This window comes from Quercus suber, unplaced genomic scaffold, assembly GCF_002906115.3.
Source record: "Quercus suber isolate HL8 unplaced genomic scaffold, Cork oak 2.0 scaffold_79, whole genome shotgun sequence".
Lineage (NCBI taxonomy): Eukaryota > Viridiplantae > Streptophyta > Magnoliopsida > Fagales > Fagaceae > Quercus > Quercus suber.
The window spans coordinates 674,657-696,908 of NW_027069544.1; the positions used below are offsets into that span (position 1 = coordinate 674,657).

A 22,252-nucleotide genomic window follows, 5' to 3' on the forward strand; every position below is an offset into this window, starting at 1 on the left:
CATCTCTTCTCTCATGTCAATGTCTAAGAACTCGGTCAAAAGACTCTTTTTCCTAAAAGCTACATCTCCAAAAACATGCTTGTTCCAATGCTTCAAATCCCTTTTAAGGGCTTTCAACTTACAAGCTAGAACATAACTTGGAGGTCCCACGAAGTGATAACCATTTCACCAATGATGAAACTTATCCACAAAACCCTCCACCTTTAACCACATATTTTCAAATCTAAAAGGGCTCTTCCCCCTCGACATACCACCTGCCTCCACCAACAAAGGACAATGATCCGACACCACCCTAGGGAGAGTTCTTTGAGTCACATCTAAGAAATGCTCTTCTCAATCGGCTGTCATCAAAACTCTATCAAGTCTGGACATAGAAGGACTATCAGAGTCTCGAAACCAAGTATAATCACCTCCTACCAAAGGCAAATCAATCAGCGAATGCCTAGCAATGAAATCCAAGTTGGGGTGTGAGGATGTGGGTGATACCAAACATTTCCAGAGACTGTCTGAGGATGTAATTGTGTGTTGCATTGTGGGGGCAACATTTGTGGCAAGGCATGGGTCAGTTGCTTGTGGGGACAGGGTTAGTGGTGGAGGCAATGCTTTTTGTTGGGGCAAGAGTGGTGTAGGCAAGGTTCCTGGTAGAGGACAGGATGGGGAGGGGCTGGTGGTCAGGTTTGCTCATTTTTTTATTTATCTTCAATGGATTTTCAATTGATAAATTGCAAACAAAGACCCCATGGTACACCAAGTGTCTGGAGACTTCAGGTTGAATTTTCTTGAACTCAATAAAATTAGTTACATATGATTTTGACATTATTTAGAAAAACACAAAAGGGTAAATAAAAATAAACATATTTTCACTTTCTCTTAATAAACTTGTCATTGCTAGCACTTATTTGGCCCCAACAATCCTACAGTCCTAACTCTGCCGCTGGCCATATCCCATAAAGAATCAATTTTTTGTATTTTGCCACGGACTGTATCCAAAATTTTGTGAAAAATGTTTGTCTAACCTTGTAATAAACTGATAAATTCAACTTGCTCCACTCCCCAGTGGATATATCTTATAACCAACCCCAAAAAACACCCACATCAGCTCATGCAAATTTGTGCAAAATAGGATTCTAGCTACAGTGATTGCGCAAATACATGGTTACTATTCATATGCAAAATTTTTTTTTTTAATATTCTCTTTACTCACATAGAGAGAGAGAGAGAGAGAGAGAGAGAGAGAGAGAGAGAGAGAGAGAGGTGATTTGGGAGAGCAATAAAAATTGATAAAGAAAAAATATTTAAATGAAATGTAGAGAAAATTAAATAATATAATGTGGGTGTTTAGGAAAAGTGGTTGTTTAAAAAAAAAAAAAAAAGGAGCAGGTTCTTATGCTAAAATAGACATGAATTTTTGCACGAGTTTATGCGAATGCTCTTAGTGTGTGTATACGCGTTGCTCTCTCACATTGAGTAGTTTACTCGATATTTTTTGATATTTTCAGTCATGTTTTGGGTAATGTTCTTTTCCTTCTGCTGATACCATCTTATCTTATTTGTGTGTTAATTTTGTCCCAGGAATCAAGAAAATATATAGTCAAAAGCAGACCCATGCCCAAGCCCTTGAAATACTTCTTTGCTTTTGTAGAAAAATATCTGGTTTTGATGAATCACAACTCCAGAAGGCTTCTGCTTATGAAGCTATGTTGGAAGCTGCCAAGCATGGAATTGTTGAGTTTATAATTGAGATGACTCGAGTTAGTCCTGATCTTCTATGGGTTGTTGATGAGGATTTAAGAGGCATATTTTCTCATGCAATTCTATGTCGCCGAGAAAAAATTTTCAACTACATATTTCAACTTAAAGGAAGCAGGCAGTTAGTTACATCTCACATAGATGCGTTTGATAATAACATGTTGCATTTGGCAGGAATGTTAGCACCTTCCTCTGAGCTTGATCGCAGACCTGGTGCAGCTCTTCAGATGCAAAGGGAACTTCAATGGTTTAAGGTCTTCATTCCTCTTGCTCACTTTATCTAAACTATTTTGGTTAATTAATGATATATTACTAGTTCTCATGCTGTTTCCAGAGTCATGGTCTGAATATCATATAAATAAACACTTCTATACAACATCAGTGCACAGATTACTTCCAAAACATTCTAGTTGCTCAGAAACTCAATGACTTCTAAAATGTGTGGATGGAAATTGGCAGCTTAAAAGCGTCAATCAATTGGGGAGCTTACTTTTCAAGGACAAGTTATCAATTTGAGTACTCACTTGAGTGTTTTTTCTTTCAAGATTATTGTTTTATTTTTTTCCCCCACTTACAAGTCAATTATATTAGCTAAAAAAGAGCTTAAGTTGCAGCTTGCTAGATTAATTAGTCTAACTCCAAAGGTGAGATGAATAAACAGTTTTTCTGCACAACCCATACAGGCAAAATGATTTTTGTAATTTACAGGAACACTTGCAACTTGGGGTTACAATAGTTAAGACCCATCATCTTGCCTTACACTCATTGCTCCCTATTGACTCAAGCATCAAAGCCATTCTCAAGATCTCCTAAATAATGCCCCCTCCGTCCCACAATAGTTAATAGCCTCTCCCTTTTAGGTATTCCAAATTATATGAAACTTTTTAGTTAATAGGCTCCTAGGCATGAGGATAAACTGCTTAACCCGTCAGGGGTGAAAAGTTTCTGGATTACTCGGCAACTAGTTTTGGTGGGTGGGGTCAGTTACGTAGGAGTTTGATTAACAGTGAAGATTGTTGTACAGTATGCTCTGCGATGTGCAACTAATCTGAGTGAAGTTTTCCTATGTCAAAAAAAAAAAAAAAAATGAAACTTTTTAGTTAATAGCCTCTCCTTTTTAGCCTCTACTTTTTCTTTTAAAAAAATAAAAAATAATAATAAAAAATAAAAAATAAAGAATCGTGCTACCATTAATACAAAGTAAATGATATCTGAGGAAGATCACCATAATTGTACTTTTCATCAATTATCTTGTCATTTCAAAAAGTTACAATTATTTGGGGATGGAGGAAGCACCAATTTATTGTCCTGCCAAGAGCATGTGATTCAGTGGCATAGTCTGGTCTTTCCCAGTGGGAGAAACTAGATTCAAATCCCTCTTCCCCCAGATGTAAGCAAAAAAGAAGTAGAAGAATGAAAAAAGAAAAAAAGAAATCAATAATCTTGTCAAAAATCCATGAATTGACACAACCCTCAAACGTGAAATTACAAAATGGAGAATGTAATGCATACAGTTTTCCATTTGTCCTAATGCCATGTAGTTTTGTCCCAAAAATTATATTTTTCATTTTTATTTTTGTACACGGCATTTATAGCACACTCATATTACCAAAACTAACATGAGGAGAAAGGCTAGATTATAAACCAAATTGGAAGTGTACATTTGGCCACAATTTTTTTTTTTTTTTTGGATAACATTGGCCACAACTTAAAAAAATATTTTTTCCTATCAATTTATTGTTTCCCTGCACATTAAATTATTCTTGAAGAAGAACGTAGGTTGAACCTAGTCTTCACAATGTAGTTTTAGTAGCATTCTTATTAGCTATTAAAAAAATCCATTGCAGGCAGTGGAGAGCATTGTGCCTCGTAAGTGCAAGGAAGCTTTAAACATAGATGGCAAAAAGCCTCGTGAATTATTCAGTCAAAACCATGAGGACTTACGGAAGGAGGGGGAGAAATGGGCAAAAGAGACAGCAAGTTCTTTTACTATTGTGGGAACTCTCATAATTACCATTATGTTCTCTGCAGCTTTCACAGTTCCTGGTGGTAGTGATCAGAATACGGGCACCCCATTCTACTTAAATCACATGATATTTACCGTTTTCATAATATCTGATGCAATGTCTCTTTGTGCTTCCTCAACTTCAGTGTTGATGTTTCTAGGAATTCTCACATCACGCTATGCTGAAGAAGATTTTCTCAATGTCTTGCCCACTAAGCTGCTTATAGGTCTCTCCACCCTTTTCTTCTCTGTTGTGACGATGATGATTTCCTTTTGTGCTGCCCTTTCTATTGTGGTACAAGTAGAGTTGCACATAGTGACTGTGGCCATCGTGTTTGCTAGCATTCCGGTCATTATATTTGTACCATTACACCTTCCACTCTTTGCTGAAATTTTCAATTCCACATTCAGGCCAGAAATTCTCAATAGGAAAATGAACTAGTTTCACATAATCACTTTGCAATGTTCCCTCAGCTGCAAATATTTTGGCTACAATTGCTAAATGTTTTATGAAACATTATTTCAATCATATTTTGTGTTTTTAGAATTTTAGTATAAACTCGTCGTAGACCCACACATTAAACATGATATAATTATTATGTCATTTGGTATATTAGTTTAGTTTATAAGAATATTTAATTTTAGGTTGTTTTCACAAAAGTGATTTATTGTAATTTGGAATAATTAAATCAAAAGTAATGAATTTCATAATCATATTTATCATAACATCACTTTTTAAAATTTATTTATTGGAGAAGTGCTCTATTTCAATTCTGAAAGCTTAATTCTGCCATAGTCGGTTTACTAATTTGTACATCTCCAAGTCAGTTGAATGCATTTCACATGTTAAAGGTAATTGCATATTTCCACAAGGGCAAGGGCATTGATGATCTTAATGACCAACTCCATTTCTTTGCGTGCTTGTATTTTGGCAGGCAGAATTTGTAACAATTTAAATCTCTTTGTTTATGCTTTTGGAAGATGGTTTTCATACGTTTTGGGTCCTAAAAGTTTCTGTTCATTTATCTCTTTCATTAATTTAATTATAATTTCAAATAAATATTATGTGCTTTGAAATTTGAATATTAGGGAGAGGAATCTTTTTTTTTTTTTTTTTGTTGTTGTTGTTTCAGTTTTGGTTTTCAATCCTAATTTTCTTACGTTTGGGTTTAAAATAGATTTGTGTTTTGTATTTTCATTTATTTGATTATTGTTTTCTATTACGTTCCATCTCTCATAAGTTTTCTCATTCTTATTTTATTTTTGTTTTCAAATTGTTGTGTTTTCTTTGTTTTTTATTCTCATATTTGCCTTTTCTTTAATTGACAAATCCTTGAGATAAAATTCATGAATTTGATTTATTTCTTTCTTTTTGTTTTAAACATTTTGAAATGTGGGTTTCTAGGCCTTGGATGCTAAAAAACTTTGTATCCTTTTTTCTATTCGATTTGTAAATGTTAAAGATAAATTTTATGTGCTTTGGATATTAGGGAGTGAAAATTTGTATTTTGATGTGATTTTAAGTTTTAGCCTTCTGATTTAGAATATTGGTTTCATTGGGTTTTCGGTCTCAAACAATGTTTTTTTTTTTTTTTTTTTGTTTCCTTTTTTTTTTTTTAGTTATAAATTATTTAGATATGTCTAGTTATCAATATTAGAGAGAGAAAATTAGGAATTTAAAAATTTCCCCTCTAATACTGTAGTAAATTCCAAACATCATTGATTTCACTACTTTCTATATAATTGGAATAAAATATCAATTTACTTCCAATTTGCTAGTATTTGGCTATTTGCAAAACATATTGCCTCTCTCTCTCTCTCTCTTCCTTCGAATGTGCATTATGTATGATTGAAGGCTTTTTTTTTTTTAATATTACTTTCCATACACTAAATTCAAGGTTTATGCATTTCTAGTCATTGCAAAACCTAGATGTGTGATGAGATGTACCCAAAAATATTAATACACTCACAAACGCATAAATCTCATGATACTCCTAGATTTTCGATGATTGGAAAATGCATAAATCTCAATAACGCATAAATCTCATGATACTCCTAGATTTTCGATGATTGGAAAATGCATAAATCTCAATAACAAATGCGTAAACCTCCCCCCTTCATTTTGAGAAACTTGAAAGTTTTGATAAACTTGTTCTTGACATACCTAAAATAAAAAGGTTTGTTGGTAAACTCAATCCCATGACTTTTACAAAAAATGGTATTCAAAACCTACTCCTCCTGATATGCAATCTGAAGAAAGGTTGTTTCAAACTCAATTTTCTGTTTCTGTTGACAAACTCTATGAATGGAATATTGATGGTTTACTTGAACAAGAAGTTCTTAACAAAATGAATCATATGTCTATGGTTGCTATTGCTTATGTTACCAATCATAATCTTAATCATGGTGAAATTGTTGATCTTCTCACTATTGGTTTTTCTGGAACTCTTCGTCATTGGTGGGATAAATACTTGATTGAAGATTCTAGAGAATTTATCAAAAATTCTGTTGAAAAGATGATGATGGTATACCTATTTTTTATGAAAGAATTGGTCGAAGTATTCCTGAAGGAGTTAATACTTTGATCTATACTATTATTAAACGTTTTATTGGTACTTCCAATATTACTTCTCATATTAGTGACTATTTGAATAACTTACGATGCCCTACTATGTCTAGTTATAGATGGTATTAAGATGTTTTTGTTTCTAGGGTAATGCTTTGTGAAGACTGTTTGAAACCCTATTGGAAAGAGAAGTTTATTGTTGGTCTGCCTCATCTTTTTGCTCATAAGGTAAAGGAAGAATTAACTAATAAAACTGATACAATTAATTATGATGACTTAACCTATGGTGATATTTTTAGCACTATTAAAAACCTGGTATTAACATGTGTAATGATTAAAAAAAAAAAAAAATGCTAAAACAACAATTAAAAAACAGTAAAAAAACTAAATATGAAATAAGTAATTTTTGTGAACAATTCGGTTTACCCCCTGTTGCCCATTCCTTGAAAAAAGGGAAAAAGAAACATGATAAAATCTATAGAGATTATAAACATAAAAGATTAAAAAAAAAAAAAAAAAAAAAAAAAAAAAAAAAAACAAAGATACACTAAACCTGATGATTTCTATGCTAAAAAGAAAAATGTTTAAAAAAAATGATAAACAGAAATTTGGTAAAGGAAAATGCTTTAATTGTGAAAAATATGGTAACTATAGTAAAAAGTGCAAGCAAAAACTTGGTAAATTAAAAAAACAAATCTAATATTTTAAATATTGATAACATTGATAAAGAAGATTTGATTCGAATCCTTGAGTCATGATCTTTTGATTCATCTGATACTGATATTTTAACCTCAAGCGAATCGAAGTATCAATTAGCAAGTGAATCTTCTGATCCCCCTCATATTAAATTGGTTGTCGAGATTCCTGTTGTAATACAATAAATGTTTTAACCAAAGGTCGCAAAACAATAAATGTTTAAACCAAAGGAGAAGAACAAGAAAACCTGCTAATAAATTTAATAAGCCAAATTGATAACCTTGTGCTAAAAGAAGAATATCTTAAGAAGTTCAAGAAAACTATGATTAAAGAAGAAAATGATAAAAGAGTAAAGCAACTTGATGAAACCTTGGAAAGGTTTAATAAAAAGAAATCCAAAGAAATAACTATTAATGATTTACAACATGAAATTACTAATATTAAGAGGGAAATCATTAAGTTTAAAATAAAAAATTGATAAACATCGTGATAATGAATATATTGATAGTGGGCATGATGAGCACAATAATGAAGACAATCCTAGTCAACAAGCTGCTCTTTCTAATACTATTCTTATTGATACTAATAGACTCAGCCTAATTAACAGGCCTATTCCTCCAAAATGGTTTTCAAAGGTAAAATTGTTGTTTGCCATGAGTGTGAATTCAATGTTATTGCCATGATTGATTTAGGAGCTAATATGAATTGCATTCAAGAAGACATAATTCCTAGTATATATTATGAAAAATCTATTGAGAAATTGTTTTTTGCTAATGAAATTTAAATGACAATTAAATATGAATTGAATAATGCTCACGTTTACCATAATAATGTCTATTTAAAGATCCCTTTTGTTCTTGTAAAAAACATGATTGATAAAGTAATTCTTGGAATCCCTTTCATTAATTCTTTGTATCCTTTCATTTCTGAACATGATGGTATCACTACTGATCCCTTTGGGTAGAAAGCAAAATTTAAGTTTGCTTCTAGATTTGAAATTGTAATTGATGATTGTTTAAACTTGATCCATGCTAAAACTAAACATTTAAATTATTTAAAACAAGAAGTCAAATATAAAAGAATTGTAGAACAACTTTCTGATAAACCATTACAATAAAAAATTGATAACTTTTATAAAAAATTAATTGATGAAGTTTGTTCTGATGTCTCCAATGCTTTTTGGCATATGAAAAAAACATATTGTTGGGTTACCACATGTTAAGGATTTTAACGAAAAGAACATTCCTACTAAGGCTCATCCTATTCAAATGAATATTGAAACTGTTGAGTTCTACAAAAAAGAAATTCATGATTTGCTTGATGAGAAGCTGATCAAGAAAGTAAATCTCCCTGGTCATGTGCTACTTTCTATGTAAAAAAAAAATGTTGAAATTGAAAGAGGGACTCCTCACTTAGTTATTAATTACAAACCTTTAAATAAAGTGTTAGAATGGATTAGGTATCCTATCCCTAATAAGAATGACCTAATACATAGGTTAAGTGATGTTGTCGTATTTTCTAAATTTGACATGAAATCTGGATTTTAGCAAGTCCAAATTAGTGAAAATTATAAAACTGCTTTCACCACTCCCTTTGGATATTATGAGTACAATGTTATGCCTCTTGGCCTTAAGAATGTCCCTAGTGAATGTTTCACCACTCCCTTTGGATATCTTTAATTCCTTTAGCCATTTCACCATTGTTTTCATTGATGATGTCCTTGTTTACTCCAAACATAATGTTCTTGATGTCATCAAACATAATGGTCTTGTTGTCTCCATGCTAAGAAAATCAAACTATTTCAAACAAAGATTCGTTTCCTTGGCTATGATATTTTTGAGAGACAAATTCGTCCCATCGATAGAGCTATCTAATTTGCTGACGAATTCCTTGATGTCATTACTGACAAAACACAATTGCAAAGATTCCTTGGGTCTTTGAACTACATTGCTAAGTTTTATAAGGATTTGAGGAAATAATGTAAACCACTTTTTGCTCAGTTACAGAACAATCCTCCTCGTTGGTCTAATATCCACACTTCTCTTGTTAAACAAATCAAGTCTCATGTTAAAACTTTACCTTTTCTTGGTATTCCTACTATTAGTGCCTTTAAAATTGTTGAAATTGATGCATCTGACATTGGTTATTGAGGTATTCTGAAAAAACTTGTTTCCTCATACTCATTCAAACAAAAAGTTCACTTCTATTCTGGAGTCTAGAATTCTGTACAAATTAATTACAATACTATTAAAAAGGAAATTTTACATGTGGTACTGTGTATTTCTAAATTTCAACATGATTTACTAAACCAAAAGTATTTACTACATATTGATTGTAAACGTACTGTTATAGAAAAAGATGTTGAAAACATTGCTTCAAAACATATTTTTGCTAGATGGCAACCTATTTTAAGTGTTCTTGATTATGATATTGAATATATTAAAGGTTCTCTCATGTAGACACCTCTCATTTTGTACTCGGTTAATAAACTTTAGTCTCCAGTCCCAATGATGAGCTTGACATGTCTACAAAAGGTAATTGAAGTTATTTTGATATTTTGGAAGTAATCATAACTCAAAAGTGCTCAAATCGCTTTGAAAACAATGTTAAAAAATGACATTTGCTCACTATTTTGACCATAACTTTTGATCCACAAAGCAATTTTGAGTGAGGTTAATTTCTTTGGAAAGAAGAAATCTTGGGCTTCAATTTGTACACAAAGTTTGCCTATGTTGGACTTAAATTTAGTGAGTTATGACCGTTTAAAGTTGGGTCATCAAAGCTGTCATAATTAGGATTTTTGGGATGCATGCATACGCATGAAGCATGCATACGTATGCATACACTTACTTGTGTACATAGGCCAATTTCCAGAGGCCCAAAACTTTATTTTTTAGAGCCCAAAGCCTCCCTCTTTGATGGGCCCTGGTGCCTAGACCATTTGGAGCATCCAAAACCCTCTAAATGAGTCTGAAAATCCTATTTTAAACATATAAATACAACTTTATGCCTCCAAACTCAAACCCTAGCTAGAAAAAGTGCCTCTTTTCTTTCAAAACCATTTTCTCTCACTAAAAAACCCTAGGGCAGCAGCTGCCACATTTTTTTACAGAGATTCAAAACCTTTTTCTAAGCACAAAACTAAGGCAAAAACTTGTTCTTAAGAAGATTTCTAATTTTTTTTTTTCAAAACCTTTTGATTTTGAGTTGTGATTATCTATGAACTATTGAATAATTTGATTTCTTTGATTATTACTTGATCTTGTTGTGTAGGCACTGAGGATTTGGTTAAAATATCAATCAAGTTGTATTCCATAAGCAAGGTGAGTCTCTCTTCATAGCTTTTCTTTGATTTGGATTATTTTTGTGTTCTTGTCGTTCTTAATTTTATTTATGTGTTATATATTTTTAGAAATATGATTTGATTTGTTTGGGTTTGATTTGTTGTGTCTCATCATGTTTTGATTAATGAGTTGAATGATTGGATATATTGATAAACATGTTTTGATGTGTTAAATGTTGCTCTTGTTTGTTGTTAGATCCAATGCATGTTTAGGAATATTTTTTGTTTTGTTTATTTTCATTTTGTTTATCTTTGATATCTTTGTTGCTAGTTTAGGTTGTTTAGTTATGTATTAGAAGCATGCTAGGTTTTGTTTGATTATTGTTTGTTGCTTGCTTTAAAATTGTGTTTCTGGGCATGTATGCGTGCCTCTAGTATGCGTGCGCATATTTATGCATGCATATGCATCCTTGTGCCTAGAAACGCAGATTTAGGGTTCTTGATTTTTTATTTGTTTTATTTTGTTTTGTTTTAATCATATGTTTAGGTCTTGTTGAGTCTAGTTTTCACATGCTTAGCATTAGGGTTAGTAAAATAACACGTTTCACATGTTTTGATTGTTGAATTGATGATTAGGGTTTATAACTTTGATGAACAACATGAACATGCATTAATGCATAGGTGCTGAGGTGTTATGGTGTAGTGAGGTAAGTGAAGGTAAGTTATGCATATGAATATGAACATGTGTATTTGAATATCCTTGATTGATGAATACCATGATGCTAGGTTTGAATGATTGAATATGCTTAATTAAATGCCTTGTTGATACTACTGCCTTTGATGTGCTTGCTGCCCTTGGATATATATTGCTAGATGAATGATAGGGTTTTATGCTATGAATGAGTGTGGGATAGATGCCATGTTGTATGCTTATATGTATGCTAGTGTGTGTGAGTTTCAAATGCAATATTGAACATGTCTTTAATGAGATTAAGACGTAAAACACAATGAGTGGAAGCCGACCTGTGAGTCGGACAATTTTGGGAAGGTTTTGGGTGCCTAACACCTTCCCAAAATCATACCTAAACGCCAAACTCATTCTCTGGTAGTAAGATCAATCCTTCCACGTAATGGGGCTATATACATGGTTCCTAAACCATAAAACTAGGTGGCGACTCCTTTTCTTTGCTCTGGTCCACTCAAACCATGCACAGACCATGCATTGCATTGCATTGCGCACACATCTCAAAACTCTATCCTTGATTTTCTCACCCATGAATTTTTAGAGTGCCATAATGGCAAGCTGAAGATCAAAAGATAAACAACTTGCTACAAATGATGATAAACAATTGGTCAAGCATGAAACCTGCTTCACCAGTTGAGGTTGTTAGTCGCTTTACTACCCTTGGTACCATTGCTAAACCCAATTATTTAACTGTTCTAGCATCCACATATGATCCATATGCGATTTCCATTACTACTCATCACATTCAAACTACTTTTCCCAGAAATCCCAATGCTTCTAGTTATGTTAAAAACAATATTGCCAAAACTTGTTTTCCATTGAACCTAATAGGGCTATGATTGCGGATACCTAAAAACTTGCTAATGATTATTTTCCTCTGAACTTTCACTAGATTCCTGAAAATACTAGTAAAGACTTGAGGTATTACTCTGCTATCCTGTTACATGAAAAGTCAATCTTCATCAAACCTATAACTGATAAATTTGATGTATCCAAAATCATTTAACACAGTGTTTTCATTCTTAATATAACTACTAAAGAGAAATGGGGACTTTGTTCTGCTGCTACAAAACAATTACCTGGTTCAACTGCTCCTTACTCTTATCATGATTACATCCATGCTTGGTTCAAGGTCATGCTCCATCAAGATGCAACTATGACTCATTCATGGTTTATTAATTTTGATAAGAATTTTCGATCACAACTCCCCATTTGGTTTATTCATTGGTGGACACAATTTGGTCCTATCACTAATATTTTTCAAGGACCCCTGACTGGTGTGGACACAACGGGCAGTCGCCATTTAGTTTTTGCAATGGTCTAAGAACCACATATATAGCGTTCTCTCGAAGAAGGACCATTGATCTTACTATCAGAGATATGTGTTTAGAGTTAAGGGTCTTGGGAAGGTGTTAGGCACCTAAACCGCCCAACCTTAGGGTTGGCTTCCTCTCATTATGTCTTATGTCTTAATCCTATTAAAGGCACACTCAATATTGTTATCTAACTCACGCACACACTAGCATACATCTAAGCACACAACATGGCATCAATAATTCCTAACCATTCATTTAATCATGCACATTCTAACATACATCTAACATACGTGTCATATCATCATGGCATCTCATCATACCATAAACCCTAATGATGCTCTTATCTCACATCATAAACCCTAACATACATCTAGCATACATGTCAAACCAACCTAGCATTCATCTAACATGGTGTAGCATAAACCCTAGCATACATCTACTATCATGTCATCACATCCAAGGCAAAGGCATATTAAAATCAAGGTACAAGCAAAGCCAACAAATCATGTCATCATCCAAGACATTAAGAACACAATTGTATCATCAAACCTAAACAAAACCATGCATGTACATTGTGAATGCATGACTTACCTTTACTTACCTTGCAGCAGCTCAGCACCTATGGCGTCATAACATACATCTAGCATACATGTCAAACCAACCTAGCATTCATCTAACATGGTGTAGCATAAACCCTAGCATACATCTTGTATCATGTCATCACATCCAAGGTAGAAGCATATTAAAATCAAGGTAAAAGCAAAGCCAACAAATCATTTCATCATCCAAGACATTAAGAACACAATTGTATCGTTAAACCTAAACAAAACCATGCATGTACATTGTGAATGCATGACTTACCTTTATTTACCTTGCAGCAACTCAGTACCTATGGCGTCATGCATGAACATATAACTAAATGACATAGCATTAAAGCAAGTGACTTTAAGAGAAAACCCTAATCTAATATACAATAACAAACAAGCATATGAATAGAGAAACATAAACTTAAAATGCATACAAGAAGACTAAAGCTCTGCATATGATGTAAAATAAAAGAAAGAACAGAAGCACAAAACTTGAATTGGGGTTTTTGGGCACGAGTATGCGTGCACATACATAGGCCTGCGTATGCAGGCCAGTTGTATGCGTATGCATACTTCAAGCCTGTGTACACATGCAAGAAGCACGTGCATGTAGACACGCCCAAAACCCTAACCCAGAAATAGAAAAGCAGAAAATGACTTAAAAGCTTAAATCTAACATCCTATCAGACTCAAAACAAAGGGAAAGAAAAACCCTAATCTAAACAAGCATGTTATAACATAAACAAAGAAAAAAATAAGATCAAAAGTAGAAATGAAAAAGAAAAGAATATCTAAAAGCAAAAGCTCCTAGGCTTGATTTTTGACCGTTTCTCTCAGTCAAATCTATTCACAAATCAATAAAAAAGTGAATAGTAATCTTAAAATTCAAAGATCAAGGCCAGAAAAGGCCCTAATAAAATAAAGTTGACTTGAGGATGTTTGGTGAAAAACTCCTTCTTTGATTCACTATTTCTAGTGAATCTTAGTATTTTCCCATGGGATTTCTATGTCTTTTGAAAAGGTACCATGTATGGTTATTTATATTGTGAAAATGGGGGTTTGGAATGGCTCCTAGATGATGTGGGATTCATTCCAAGCCTCAGTCTTTAATGCAGAAAACTTACATTTCATAGGTTTTTGAAACCCTAATTGCGTGTGTAGGCTCGTGCTTGCGTACTCAGGTTGCGCAGGCTTTAAGGCTGTGTACACAGGCCGAGGGTTTTCTTTGGCCTTTATTTTCCAAAAATAGATTTTTTACTCATTAAAAAGTTATATTTTCCATTTTAACACTTTTCAAGTCAATTTGTAATCTGATTGAACCCTAAACCAACCTAGGGTCTTAGAGTTTCGGAATCATTGGAAAACGAGGGCTTGAGTTGTAAGGGGTACAAAATACGGTGTCTATAGATGCCCATCTTAAAATGCGGTGTCTATAGATGTCTCTTTTTTGATTTGTGAGCTTTTCTTATAGAATCAAAAGAATAAGAGACAAAACATTTTGTTTCGATGGGCCCAACCCACTCGCACGGCACACAACATGCATACATGGGTGAGGTGTAACTCCACAGAGTTGCATGAGATTCGTATGTTTGAATTCCCATCTTTGTTGCTCTGGAAATGAGCAACAACAGTTTAAACTACAAGTCAGTATTTGCACAACCTGTAATCATCAAATCCTCACTTTGGTGGACAGGCATATAATCCCTCATTCTCCTAAGATATGTGTTCATCTTAGGTGGTGAAGATACACATTAGGCGTAAGTATTATCTAATTAGAGAGATATGAGTACATGAGATGTAGTAGTAAAGATAATTTATGCAATAAATCTGGCTGAGACTTGTTTCCAAACCTTGCCTTGGAGTGACTATGAATTACTCTAAAGGGAAATAAGTGTCGGTACATGGTAAATTGTCTTTGAGGGCAAGTGGGAGATTGTTGGGGTTTATGCCCTAAAATCTAATTTATTGGCATGTCATAAATAATTAAATTGTTTAATTATATGAGACTATTTATAAATGAACTAATGGGTCATTATCATAGTCTTTGAGATGCATTGTATGTGATTTATGTGATTTAGTCACAAAAGATATAAATTACAAGTTCCTTATAAACTCAAAATATAGTTCGTAGTTGATGATGAAATTGGGCGTTTTATCTGCGAAGACTATAACACATCAACTAAGATTGTTTGTCTTGATCATGGAAGTGGAGACTTCTAGTTGATGTGTTGATATGTCTTAACTGTTAAGACATATTGAACTGGACCACTGTGAGATTAATTATTCGATCAATAATTGTCACCTGAATAATTAATCTCACGACTTATAATTTCATAGACTCTTAATCCGGAGAGGATAGTGAACCCGATCATGAAATGTAGGTTACTTTGATATATCAGGAGTGAGATCTAATATTGACGGTCAAAACCTCAGTATGTTGGGATTATGGAAATAAGATGAAGGATGACATCAACAATGGACAATTGGAGAAAGGCGAAAGCAAACTTCCAATCAAGAAGACATATGGAGGAGGAGCAACTACCTCTAAAGCACCCAATCCTATGAATGTAAGTGCCATCATATCTCAACAAACCTTAGCTTACCCAAACTTCACAAAGAAAGCCCGCCGAGAATTTTCCGACCTAGGAATGACCCTTGCCCAAGCATATGAAAAATTTTCTTCCAAAGGATTCATCAAGCCTCTAGATCCTACACACATGCCTAATCTTGTATCCCTCACTTGGAACCTCAATGAATATTGTCACTTTCACCAGAAATCCGAACATAAAACTAACAATTACTTTCACCTTAAACATGAAATACAATACCTCATAAACAATGGAACCCTCCCAAATGCCAAGATCATTACCATGCCTAGCATAAGGAAGAACACTTTGCCTGATTATCATATAGCTCCTCCTCCGTATCAAAATTGGGCACAAATAGATGAGATCGAATGGGATTGTTCAAAGTTGGTAGAAACCATGGAGGTTAATGCCATGGAAATCCAAGGAATATGGGATGAGGAAGATGAGATTTTAAAGAATGTGGTGGCTGTGTAGGGGATACTTCCTAAAGGAATGACCAAGCTAAAGAAGAGAATCATGGAGAACAGTTTGGCCAACATTACTAGGAGTGGGAAACACTACAAACTATCCTTTTTGGAGAAGGATCATCCTAGTAGGGACATAGGAGAAGGGTCTAAGCCCACGAAACCTACAAGAAAAGAAAAGAAAGAGGAAGAAGATAGAGTTTTAACTCAATTAAAGAAAACTCAAGATCATAAATCGGTATGGGGCTTGCTTATGGCTTTTTACACGTATCATAGCGCTCTCTTGGGAACTTTGAATAGAAAGGAGGTGCCCATAGAAACTACACCACAAGAAGTACTATCTCCCATGGGAGTTGAGGCCCCATCTTGTCCTCTTTTTACTTTTTTCGATAAGGAACTTCCTCCCCAAAGGGCCACTCATATTAGACCTTTACAAATCATCATTGAATGCATGGGCGCCAAGGTTATCATGGTGTTGATTGATAATGGATCCGCATTGAATGTATGCCATTTTAGGACTGCACTTACCATTAGCCTAGATGTGGAGACGATTATACCCTCTTTTTTTACCATTAGGGCATATGACAATACTTCAAGGAAGGTTATGGGAACTTTCAAAGCTTTTTGCATGATTGGTCCAATAAAGACAATTGTGGAAGGGCATGGCTTCATCCTATTGGGGCTATTCCCTCTTCTCTACACCAAAAGATGAAGATCACATGGGAGGGAGCCATTGTCGTAGTGCTCGACAATGGTGAAATCTTAGCATCAGTTTGTGGACTTAAGGAAGGAGGAAGTGAGCTCTAAATGAGTGGCTTTGAGTTTTTGAACATGACTAATTATGGACTGAAGGATGAAATGTATACTATGAATTTACTCCTGTATTGTAGTCATAAGGTGATTGTAGTGATGAAGAGCATGAGGTATATGCCTGGTATAGGTCATGGAAAAGAAGGAAAAGGGGTGGCTGAATTCCTCAATTTCAAGACTCAACTAACCAAGGAGGGTTTGGGATTCTTTGAAGACTACGACAGAATCAAGAAGAACCTTGGTACCCTTAATGGGAACATTGGGTAGGTAAGGATGGGAAAGTGTATTTGGGTAGGGAGATATTCTTCAACGAGAAGCTCACTTTCAAGGAGAAGCCTACTGTGGTGATCAAGGAAGTTCAAGAAGAAGTTGACTAGGTAGATTACATGGATACTGAAGAAATGGAGGCTATGTTGGAGATGGAGGGGGATGTGTTCACCATCACCAACAAGGAACTAAGTGATCCTTCTACCTTCATCGTGCCTGTTATGGGGCAACTTAATAATTGAACTTGGGTTGGGTTTTCTAAAAATGTGGGAAAGAAAGTTTCTAATGCAAGTCCCAATGTACTTTTCAATATTTTTAACAAGATGAATTCTAATTTAGTTTATTTTGATGTATCTTATAATATTGAAATTCTGCACTTAAATGATTCTAATGAATTTGAAATTGAAATTAATAATCAATTGGAAAAGAAAATTGAACCTATGAAATCAAATTTTGAAACTCTTATTTTGGACAATGATGAGAAACCATGTTTAATTAAAATTGGCTCAAATTTAAATGAAAAAGAAAGTAAAGATCGTAAAGAGTTGCTCACAGAATTTCAAGAAGTGTTTGCATGGTCCGATGAAGATATGCCTGGTATTGATCCTGAGATAGCTCAACCCCACATTGACACTCATGCTCACATGGTACCTGTCAAGCAAAAGTTGAGATGTATGAGAACCAAATGGCTTCTAAATATCAAAGAAGAGGTCACCAAGCAATTGAGTTTATAGTTTTCACAGATGAAACACCCAATTTCATCACCAACTACGAACTATATTTTGAGTTTACAAAGAACTTGTGATTTATATCTTCTGTAACTAAATCACATAAATCACATACAATGCATCTCAAGGACTATGATAATGTCCCATTAGTTTATTTATAAATAGTTTCATATAATTAAACAATTTAATTATTTATAAAATGCTAATAAATTGGATTTTGGGGAACAAACCCTAACAAGGTTAACATGAGATGCCATGCTAGATGAATGCTAGGCTTGATATGACATGTATGCTATGTTTGGGTTGGGATATGCCATGCTAGATGTATGTTAGTGTTGGAAAATCTGGTTTTGTATCTTATACAAAACACACAGTGGAAGCAACAAAAGACGGATCTACTTCAAGCACTGTAAGATAACATGTAACCATGAATTCTAGAATAAAGAACAAGATGCGTACCTTGATGCAGTGAATTTCAAAGCATGACTTGAGAATACCTTCAATCTTCATCTCAATTCCACATGGTGCCTAAGATGTGTGGTCTCTCAATCAGTTTTTTGTGCATAGACTCTCAAAGAAAAAACCTTCTTCTTTTTTCCTTGTGGAGAAAAACTGGTTTCTTTTCTTTTCCATCTTACGTACATTAAACTATTCTCTTTTTTTCTTTATTTAACAACTCTTATTAAATAATGACTGATTATCTAATTGGATTAGCCTTTTGGGCCTACCCAATTGCGTTTTAGTCTGTGGCTTGAGATGGGACCAAAGGGAACAAATAAGACTCTAGCTCCAATGGGCCTTGGACTTTTCTGTCAACTCTTGACAAGTCCAAAGTTACCATTAATTATATTCAATACCACTATAAGGATATAATTGCACTCTAGGCCTTATTTATAAATTATATCCCAAGACTTTATTATACATACAAACCCTTTATAAAAATACTCGTAGTAATACAAAGTCATAAAATAGACTGTCACTTTGAAAATTACTACATCTTAATACTTGAGTACCCAGTTTAATCCTTTATGTTATTCATCATATATTTATGAAATCCAATTTCATAAATATATACTTTAGTAACTTCTTACTAAAGTGGTTGGACCCAACACTCAGAATAACCAAACCCATTAAACTTATCTCAAGGGAATATTTTATATCTCCGTTAAGAGATTATGAATTCCATCTTGAGAATATATGTTCCATCAACACTAAATGCGGCTGCCTAACATACTAAGGTTTTGACTGTAACTTATAGATCTCACTCCTGATATATTAAAGCAACCTACATCTCATGATCAGGTTCATTATTCTCTCAGGATTTAGAGTTGATGTAAATAGAAGTCATGAGATTTATTATTCATTTGACAGTCGTTAGGAGAATAATAAATCTCACAACGGTCCAGTTCAATATGTCTTAACTCTTAAAACATATCAACATATCAACTAGAAGTCTCCACTTCCATGATCAAGACAAATCATCTTAGTTGATATGTTATAGTCTTCGCAGATGAAATACCCAATTTCATCACCGACTATGAACTAAAATTATGAGTCTACAAAGAACTTGTGATTTATATCTTTCTATGACTTTTCACATAAATCACATACTATGCATAACATGGACTAAAATAATATCTTATTAGTTCATTTATAGATAGTCTCTAATAACTAAACAAGTTAATTATTTATGACATGCAAACCAATTGGATTTTAGGGCATAAACCCCAACAGTTAGGGTATGCCATGATAGATATTATGGGATGATTGATGCCATTTTGTGTGCTTAGATGTAAACTAGTGTGTGTGTGTGAGTTAGGATACAATATTGACCATGCCTTTAATAAGGTTAAGACATAAGACATAATGAGAGGAAGCCAACCTTAGGGTTGGGCGGTTTTGGTTGCCTAACACCTTCCCAAGACCGTATCTTAATTCCAAACCCATATCTCTAGTAGTAAGATAGATCAATTGTCCTTCCTCAGGAGGATGCTATAGATATGGTTCCTACACCATTGCAAAAACTAGGTGGCGACTCCAACAATCCGTTGTGTCCACATGATAACGTAGCTAGTAGTGTCTTGATGTCTTTCATTGATGGTTTCTCAGGATATAACCAAATCAAGATGGCTTCTAGGGATATCACCAAGACTGCCTTCACCACAGAATGGGGAAATTATTGTTACACCAAGATACTGTTTGGGCTCAAGAATACGGGTGCAACTTATCAAAGAATGGCCACAACCCTGTTACATGATATGATGCACAACGAGGTATGTTAGAAATTTAGACCCCTTAAACCAACCAGATTAACCTAGTTAATTAGCCAAGTGATTAACTTAGTCAAATTATGCAAATCTAGGTTATCACAATCACACAATCATATCAAGAATATAAAGCAGCGAAAATATAAAAGACACAATGATATGATCACCCAAGAAACTACACGATAAAAACCTGGGGAGGATTTGACCTACCTATCCTCAAGGTAAACCTGAATCCACTATGCTAAAGAATCGAAGCTCATACAAAAGGACTTACAAGCTCCCCGATTGACTTCCTAATGCTACCCACCAGTAGAACTTACTGACACGACTACGTGCAAGCTCCGAATCCACGGACTCCTTCTTTCTTGGATTCTCCAATCAAGTACAAGCACCCACGCTTGTTATTCTTTAAACTCCAATGGCAACAACCGAGTTGATCATCAAGATGTTGATACTATCTCTACCTTGAAAACCCTAAGTTTATGTGAAGGAAAGCTCCTCAAAGATCTCACAAGAGATTCACATAAACCGCAAATATGAGCAACAAGGACTTAGAGAGGTTTGGGTACAAAACCCTAGATACAAAAGAGGCACTCTCTTCTCTCTCTCAAAAGTCCCAAAAACGTGGCTTAGGGTTTCCTTTATATAGTAGGAGAATTAGATCTGAAACCCTAATCCTTAATGGGCTTAAGCTGCTGTTTGGGCCGACTTAAAATTCTGCAGATACGATTTTCGATTGATCGAGCCTGTTCTTTGATCGATCGAACCAGGCAAAATATGAAGTCTTCTTCCTGCAGCTTGTATGTTCTTGAATCTTGACTTGAATCACCTTGAGCATTGTCTAATAAAACCTATAGACTCTAAGATCTATATCTAGACAAGTTTGTGTTCACGATTTGCCAATTTTTCTAAACATTTAGAACCTAACAAGGTAGACGTGTTTATTGATGATATGATTATGAAATCCAAGGAAAGAGAGGGTCATATCATTAACTTAAGGAAATTCTTTGAGAGGATCAAGGAGTATAGACTGAGATTGAACCCATAGAAATGTACCTTTGGGTTAACTGCGAGGAAGTTGTTAGGATTCTTGGTAAGTGATAGAAGGATAGAAGTTGACCCATCAAAGATCAAAGCCATATTAGAGATGCCTCCACCCAAGAGTAAGAAAGAGATAAGGGGATTCTTAGGTCGATTACAATACATCAAGTGGTTCATTGCCAAGCTCACTTCCGCTTATGAGCCCACCTTCAAGCTCCTAAGAAAGAATGAACCTCATGAATGGAATGATGAATGTCAAAAAGCTTTTGAGCTCATCAAGGAATATCTCCTCCATCCACCTATCTCGATACCCCTGAAGCACAGAATGCCATTACTCCTATATCTCTTGCAGACACCGTATTTTGTCCACCCTCAATTTGCGTGCTGAACCTTGAAAATTCCAAAAATATTAGCTTTTCTCCATGGGGCCGTGGAAACATCTAGATTGACATGGTGTAACCCGTTTGGCCCGTTTGGGTATTAGAGCACTCAAAATGCCATTTTAGATCAACCTTTGGTTGACCAAAAGTCAAAGTCGGTCAAAATCATCCCAAAACAACATTTCCATGTTTCTACATCAAACTCGAGCTACTCAGTGATTTTCATCTAGTCTAACCAAGTTTGACCCGAGGTTGACTCTTAGGGGCACTAGAAATCCTAATTTTGATCCGGTAGTCGAATTTTCAATTTCTTTAACGCTCTAAAAACTAGACATCTAGAGCTTTCTAGGGACACCAAGATCAGCTCAATCCGATTCTGTTAAGACCTTTAAATATGTGTCTGAACTAGGACTAGAAAAAAGCCAGAACTGATGATGTCAGTAGGGGTGGCCAACAGCCACAAGGGCTAGCGACCGTCGGCCATACAAGGTGCACCGAAAGCTGAAAGATCAGAAATCCACTATAAATGCTTCCAAATCCCTCATTTTGCAAAAAAGAAGAAGTTGAAGGGTCAATGGCAAATTCTCTCTCTCCTCTCTCTAATTTCTCTCCTAAACAAATCCAAACACCTTTGGTTCTTCTCTTTTCACCACAATCACATGGTAGTGTTCTTGCACCCAATCCTCCTCTCCTTTATTCCGTACCATAGATTTAAGGTTTAGAGGTGTGGATGTAGCTTTTTAGATACAATTCACAGCCT

The 22,252-nt window shown here is 34.6% G+C and overlaps 1 protein-coding gene across 1 annotated transcript; it reads left to right on the forward strand.

Annotated features, from left to right (window-relative positions):
- The first annotated feature begins 448 nt into the window (after positions 1 to 448).
- On the forward strand, positions 449 to 4,283 carry LOC112020975 (uncharacterized). Its single transcript, XM_065773738.1, has 3 exons — positions 449 to 641; positions 1,573 to 2,003; positions 3,597 to 4,283. Exons 1-3 carry the CDS (start codon positions 449 to 451, stop codon positions 4,194 to 4,196), a joined length of 1,224 nt encoding a protein of 407 aa, XP_065629810.1. The 3' UTR covers positions 4,197 to 4,283.
- The last annotated feature ends 17,969 nt before the right edge of the window (positions 4,284 to 22,252 follow it).